Genomic DNA, 7678 nt, shown 5'->3' with positions numbered 1-7678 from the left:
AGATTTAGGCTTCCGAGCAATCGAGAAGGGGATGTGGCGAGCCGATGAAGAGACCACTAGTAGAAAAAGGACCTAATGTTCAGCCCTTTAGTCCCGGTTTGTAAATTAACCGACACTAACGTGACCACTAGTGCCGGTTCGAACGGCTATGCACTAGTCCCGGTTCGTGTTGAACCTTTAGTACCGGTTCGTGTCACAAACCCGTACTAAAGGGGTGGTGGCAGGCTGGCGTCAGGCCGGGGCCCCACGAGCCCCTTTAGTCCCGGTTTGTGACACGAACCGGGACTAAAGGTCTAACCTATAGTGCCTGTTTGTGTCACAAACCGGGACAAAATGGGTCTAACCTTTAGTCCCGGTTGGAGACACAAACCGGGACTAAAGGGCAATTTTCAAACTCTACCCCCCTGTGTATCGCCATTTCAGTTTTGTAAAAAACAAAAGAAAATGGTAAAAACTTCAAAAATTAAAATCGTTCGAGATGTAGTTATGTTACTACACCTACTAGTTAGGAAAATTTAAAAACTTAAATTTGGACATGTTTTGCAAAAAAGTGTTATGAAAAAGTAAAACGGCCATATCTTTTGCATACGATGTCGAAAAAAAACGTATAATATATCAAAAAGATCAGCACAAAAATCCGCATCCGATGGAGACTGCCTACGGCTTGTTTGCAAATTTTTAGAATTCTCAAATTCTCAAATTCACAAAAATCTGCATCCGATGGAGACTGCCTACGGCTCAAATTTCAGGTTTTTTTAATTTTCGTTAAATTTGGTCAAATTGTGGTCAAACTAATTATTCAAGAAATATTAGTGTTAATAAATAATTATTTTAGTTTTTTTGACTCTTGGTCAAATTGTGGTCAAACTATGGTCAAATCTGTTCAAACTATGGTCAAACTACTTATTCAAGAAATATTTCTATTACTAAATAATAATTATTTTTTAGAATAATAGTTTCAAACTCAAATGGCGAAACATGTGACTTCATGCTCAAGCTAAATTCCTAAATGTTAATAGGATTGACAGCTTACTATTGTCAGGTAAACAACAATTGCAGACTTGGAAACTAGGGGGAATAGAACTCGAAAGTTAAGCGTGCTTAGGCTGGAGTAGTGAGAGGATGGGTGACCAACCGGGAAGTTAGACGTTCTGGAATGATGAGGGGTGATTAGAGCAATGATGAGCGGTGATTAGAGACTAAATCGTCAAATAATTAAGAAAATTGAAAATAAAAAAAATCAATTTTTTTTAAAAAATCATTTAAAAAAAACAAACATTTAGTACCGGTTGGTGTTACCAACGGGTACTAAAGGTCCCCCAGACCACCGCGCGGGCTCGTGCCACGTGGTGGGCCTTTGGCCCCGGTTCATGCAGAACCGGTACTAAGGGGGGGGGGACCTTTAGTCCCCATCCTTTAGTGCCGGTTATAGAACCGACACTAAAGGGCCTTACGAACCAGTGCTATAGCCCGGTTTTGCACTAGTGGACCATGAGCCCATGATTTAGGGCAGATAGAGGAGTTGAGTCTTGGGTTGGGGACCGTAGACTAGGGTTCGATGACATGTTTGCATAAAAGGATGGTTGTTTAGTCCATAAGAGGGTTGCTGAATGCAAATATTCAACGTGTTGGATACGAAGCGCATGATTTAGATCATTTGGTGGAGAACACAAAGGATACACGATGCAGGGGGATGCAATAAATATGTTGCCTATAATTTTAGTTTATTCTTTTGAGGATTTGTTGCCTATTATATATCCGGTAAAAGAAGGAAAGGTGGATATTATTGCTTCGTGGGCCGCAATGGGACTGGGCTGCGTGACAATGGGCCGCTATTATATATCCACGCGGGGTTGCCTGTCTAGGGTTCCAGTTTCCCATCACTCCCGAATCCCAAATGGAGGTCCCCCGATCCCGCCGCCGCATTAGGCACTCCCCACCGCCGCCGCCACCGGCACAGGGTTGTACGGGAGGAGATGACCTCATTAGCACGCTCCCAGATGACATGCTCCTCCAGATCCTCGCGTGCCTCGGCTGCGCTGGCGCCGCCGCATGCACCGGCGTGCTCGCGTGCCGGTGGCGCAACCTCTGGATCCATCTCCCCGGGCTCATCTTTCGCGATGTCCCGGTCGGCAAGGTGCAGGCGGCGCTCACCCGCATCGCGTGTCGCCGTGCAGGTATGTCCGTCTCTGCCCTCGACATCCATCTCGCGAGGAGTGTGCCGCCGGAGGCTGCCAGGCACGACGAAGCGCTTGCCAAAAAGTTGTTGCGCAAGGCCGTCCGGCTCTCCCCGGAGGAGCTCATCTTTGTCCTCTCCCGGTCTTCTATAAGAAAGCCAGGGCGTCGCGTCGAAATCACCATGCCTTGCTTCCTCCACGCCACCTCCATCGAGCTGGACACATACTTCCTCCAGATCCAGCCACCGGACAACCAGATCCTTCCTGCTCTTGAGAAGCTCTCTCTCCCCGGAAACATTGTTGACATTGGCGCCTGTCTCAACCAGTGCCCGCGCCTGCGCGTGCTCAGGGTCACCTTCCGTGGGGTCTCGCCTGTCTTGCTCGAAGAGTCGCTCACCGCACTAGAAGCTGCTGTGGCGCTCGGACTCACGGTGTCCCTCTTGCGCATCGAGTTCGATCTCTATAATGGGGGACACACTGCTGATGGAGATCAATTTGCCTCCCTTCTCCATGTTGCGGCAAGGGTCTCTCCACAAGAGCTTGTCCTTGTTAATAGCTTCAACGAATATTTTACTGCTGAGCTGCCGTGCTTTCCCCGCACGAAGTCAATCGAGATGTGGTTGTGCTCCGTCTGCTTCACTCAGGTGACGGAAGATAAATTCTTGGCACTTGAGAGGTTGTCCCTCCAACGCTACCGTTGCACCATCCTCGATCTTGACAACATGGTTGCCCGTTGTCCACGCCTACGCGTGCTCAAGGTGAATGCGGATAGATCTGCACAAGTTGTTACAATCCGCTCAACATCGTTGCAGGAGCTTGAGCTTAGTATCGATGAAGGGCAATGTGAGGGTATCGACATAGGGACTCCACTGTTTACGCAACTAAAGCTCAGTGTTGATGCTGCCTCGGACATCAACGTGTCCATCTGGGCGCCAATGGTGGAGAAGGTCTCTTATTGGTTTTCATATAAAAAGTTGGCCCTTATGTTTGGTTTTTGGTCACTTCAGAGCCTGAGGGTCGATACGATAGAGAACTACAAATACAAAGATGAAGGGCTCACCAAGGAAGGGAAAGATGCATGTTCGCAGCCCCCTCGTGTTCATGTCCTATGTTTGCAAATATCTGCGCGGGTATGTCTCTTGTTCAACCTATATTTTCACGTGTTTTACTATTTTTAAATTACCTGGATTTTTTTTCTCAAATAATATTTTATCAGTTGGATGCTATTTAGGATATGTCTTTTTGGTGGCTTTCCATTCCCCATTTCCTTCATATTATCTCTTGATCCATGATCCTAGGAGACATAGATTGATCTCTTGGAGATTGGAGATACCTGAACCACCAAACTCTTTCTTCCTATAGACAAGTCTCCAGTTAGCTAAATGCAGTTTCCTAAGACCTTCAAAGTCATTCGACAGACAATGAGTCATCTGTGTATTGATTAACTCATAATTAGGAAAATTGATAAAAGGTATATATGGATAGTAGGTAGGCAACCATGAATTAATATTAATCTTCCATTGTAAGAGAGCAGCTTTCCTCTCCAGACGGCTATTCTCTCAATAAGTTGTCCATCAAGGGTAGAATGCCTTCTCTCCACAATTTATCATAACGAAGAGGGATTCTTAAGTATTTAGGGAAGTTACTTTTTTTGCAACCTAAAGCTTCTGCATATTCCTTGGTGTCTTCTTCTGACATGTTTATCGGAATTAATGCACTTTTGCCGTAGTTAATTTTCATGCAAAAGATATGTTCAAAGAAGGACATCACCATTTTCAATTTTACGGTTTTGTCCAGATCCTTCTGTATAAAAAGGATTGTGGCATCAACATATTGGAGGCACACGAACCCTCCATGGAACACTGCAAGGCACAAATAGTTAATCAAATCACTAAAGACAACTTTAGCAAGCATCATAGATAGCAAATCTACTACTATATTGAAGAGGAGAGGTGAAAGGGGTTCCCCTTGTCTGACGCCCAAACTGGTGGTGACTAAATCACAGGGCCACAAAAATTAATATTCACTCCTACAAACCCAACCCTGGTAATAGCATGTATCCAGCGTACCCATTCATCACCAAAGCCTCTAAAATTTATTAATCCAGGTACTAAATCTAGGTTAATAAAATCAATTGTCTTCTTATAATCTAGTCTGAAAACTAGCCCTTCCGCATTACTGGGATGTAAAAAATGCAGCACTTCATGTAGTCACCATACTTTCGAATATGAATATACCTATAAGAAAGGTAGAGTGATTACTGCCTATGCATCTTTGTAATGTATCACTAATACTATTAGTTAAAACCTTAATAATATTATTTTACACTACAACGGAGTAAAATAATAGGCCTGACCTTCTTCATGGAAGTGACATCAACATCCTTTGGAATGAAAGCTAGAAAATAAAATTCAACCTGTGAAAACCTTCAAATATCTTAATCATATCATAATTGATTAGATTCCAAAATTGTTCATACAAAAAGAAAGGTAGCCATTCAGGTCGTGGAGCCCATCAACATAAGAATCAAACACTTCTTTTTTAATTTCCTCCCCAATAAAAAGGATTATTGCAGCAAATCTTTTGTGGCATTAGAGGCCCTCTCTTCTATAGTGATGAAATGTTGATTGAGAGTAAATCATTTTCTACCCTTGGCTTTGAAAATCTCTTTATAAAATTACTAGCTAGATCGAGGAGGTCTAAAATTTCCGTGGCAGGGAAATTAGGGCCATCCAGAGAGTGAATTACTGTTTTCCTCCTTCTATGGCTGGCCACAGCATGAAAATATGCAGTGTTACTAACACCCTCTTTAATTTCTCTAGCCCTAGACCTCTCCTGAGCTCTGGTCTCCTCTTTCAACCAGTGGTTTTCATTTATAGGTGAATCTCTTTCATTCTATTTGTTCTTGCTCCAAAGATCTCAACAATTTCCGATTTAATAACCAATTTATCATAATCCTCCATAAGTGTCTTCTTGAGATTTCTCAACTCAACCTGTGTATTGGCACTCCACCGTTCTATAGTCTCTCAAAGTTTTCAAATTTTCTCTTGCCACAACCCAATGGATGACCCACCTAGGGAAGGAGTATTTCTTATTTTCTCTACTAGATCTTTAATATCTTCCCTAAGGAGACACGTGTTCTCAAATTTATAGCTTGTAGTTCTAGCTTATTTACTAAAACAAGAATCCCATACTTTGGGAGTGTGGTCACTTCCCATACTTGGAACGACATTAGAATAATCGAAAGGGAAAATATCTAGGTCAGTATCACGAAACATCCTATGTATAGTGGACATAATAATGCCAACCTGGTTATTAGCGCAAGTATATTTCCTAGAGGAAAGCTTAATTTCTACTCAACTCCATATATCCACCCATGTATTGAAGTTATCTCTCCATCTATGGTTGATGACCCCATTGCTCTTATATGATTAACTCTAACCAAGTCAAAAGTCACCCCCAATTATAGTAGGAGTTTGAATATATATAAATAATGAATGAAGCTAGGAGAAAAATTACGCTTTGCATACCTCATAATGGGATCCATAAACAATAACCACTATAATTGTATTTTCTTGCTTTTCATCATAAGGGTGCATGACACATATAGAATTGAGCAACGCCCCATTTAATCTCATCAAAGATATCTACATCTACTCCAACCAAGACGCCACCAACAGAAACTGATGGTTCCCTTCAAAATTCCTCCTATCAACTAAAGACTTCAAAATACGAGTCTGACATGAGTCTTATTGATAAAGTCTATAATAAGGGGCTTTCTACCTAGGGCATTAATGCGCCAAACATTCCAGAATATGCAATTCATCGAGGCACTAATGTCTTGGGGTGCTTGCCCCTCCTATAATTACATGCCACAACCCAAGTTTCAATACTACCATGAGGAACATTCCAAAATTGTACTACTTTACAGTGGCTCTTCATAATGTGTGCGACCTTCCTATAATGTTTGCCCAAATATTTAATTTTGGCAATCTTCTTCTTCCATAGTCTATTTATTTTACAATACTTTCATTTAAGGCAATACTACTACATGTATTATATATATCCACCACAATAAGCTTTTGTGTTGCATTTCAGTGATTTTATTTCTTATCCTAGTTACCTTGCCCATTTTCTAGGACATCTAACTATTTGAGCCGAAAAAATTCATAGCAGGCTCACCGGTAGTACTAGCTCGTTATGCAAGTCATGTTATGAATCAGGAACACGAAAGTTCCTAGATGCAATCATAAGGCCAGTGAAATAAGTGATGAAATTCTCTAAAAAGTTTAAACAACTTACTTATAAACGATCCACCTTTTCAATTTATTTGGATGTGCTTACGAAAGTAATATAAGAATTTCATGATATACAACAATCCAAATAATTATTATTTTGCAGGATCAGTCTGGTCCGGTGCTGAACTTTGCTAGGGAGTTGGAGAAACTTCCACTTTCCAACTTTACAATATTGGCCCTAAATCTCAATGCGGAGGGACATATTTTAGCAGCATTTGTGTCACGTATCCTTGGGATGCATCACCTTCAAACTCGTATACAAAGGCTTAAAGTTGTACTATGCAGCTGGTCTGAGGTAATTATCCATGTTGCTTATATAGTTACACACATACTACTTGCCTAAAATACATTATAATGTTTTTATTTTCCTAGATGTCAAAATGTGTTAAACAATGTCCTTGTAATGAGCCCAAGAACTGGAGGAGCCATAGTATCTCCTTGACGCGCCTTGAAGAAGTGGAAATTTACAAATTCAAAGGAGGGGATCATGAGATTGATTTCGTGACAATGATACTAAGTTGGGCTCCAATGCTTACAAGAATGACCATCAGGCTAACTCATGAGATTAATCCAAGTGACATTGGAGATTGCGCCAAGAGTATTTACAGAATTTATTTTGGTCATCCTTTCGTTAACTCCTTCGTTTATCTTAGCAATGGGGAATTGGTACTATGCTCCCAGATGTAATGTTATCTTGAAAAAGAGGCTATCGAGCATGACTGAAATCATGTGGTCTTTGTTTGTTTCCTAAAAGAAATGTTTTCGGGAGTGGCATGAATATTTTCCATATGGGGGATACAAGTTGTGTGATGGGTCCCATACCATGCTGAGTGTGGAACTTCTATTACCTGTAATATTCCATTGAATGTTTTTTGTATGGGAGATTCAACTATTTGTTTGCTCTTTACTCAATCTCATCTCTTGCTTGTTGTTTCGACCGTCAGGATGATGTATGATATTAATCCTAGTGACATTGGACATTGCGCCAATAGTATTTACATCATATGTTTTTGTCATCCTCCCGTCAACTCCTTCATTTATCTCAGGTCCGGTAAATTGGCAGAATGCTCTTAGGTGCAAGGTGATCGTGAAAAGTAGTTATGAGAATGATTCAAAACATGTGAGCTTTGTTTCTCTCAAAAAAATGAACTTTTGAGTGCAACAAGAATCTTTTCCATAAGGGGGATGGAAGATGTTTGTTGG

The 7678-nt window shown here is 41.4% G+C and overlaps 1 protein-coding gene across 1 annotated transcript; it reads left to right on the top strand.

Moving 5' to 3' along the window:
* The first annotated feature begins 1897 nt into the window (after positions 1–1897).
* On the top strand, positions 1898–7410 carry LOC123068005 (uncharacterized). The gene is made up of 3 exons (XM_044490539.1): positions 1898–3307; positions 6579–6770; positions 6848–7410. Exons 1-3 carry the CDS (start codon positions 1898–1900, stop codon positions 7160–7162), a joined length of 1917 nt encoding a protein of 638 aa, XP_044346474.1. The 3' UTR covers positions 7163–7410.
* The last annotated feature ends 268 nt before the right edge of the window (positions 7411–7678 follow it).

The sequence above is a fragment of the Triticum aestivum genome, chromosome 3B, assembly GCF_018294505.1.
Source record: "Triticum aestivum cultivar Chinese Spring chromosome 3B, IWGSC CS RefSeq v2.1, whole genome shotgun sequence".
NCBI classification, from domain to species: domain Eukaryota; kingdom Viridiplantae; phylum Streptophyta; class Magnoliopsida; order Poales; family Poaceae; genus Triticum; species Triticum aestivum.
Note: the sequence above shows the minus strand (reverse complement) of the source record. Positions and strands in the feature narration are given on the sequence as shown.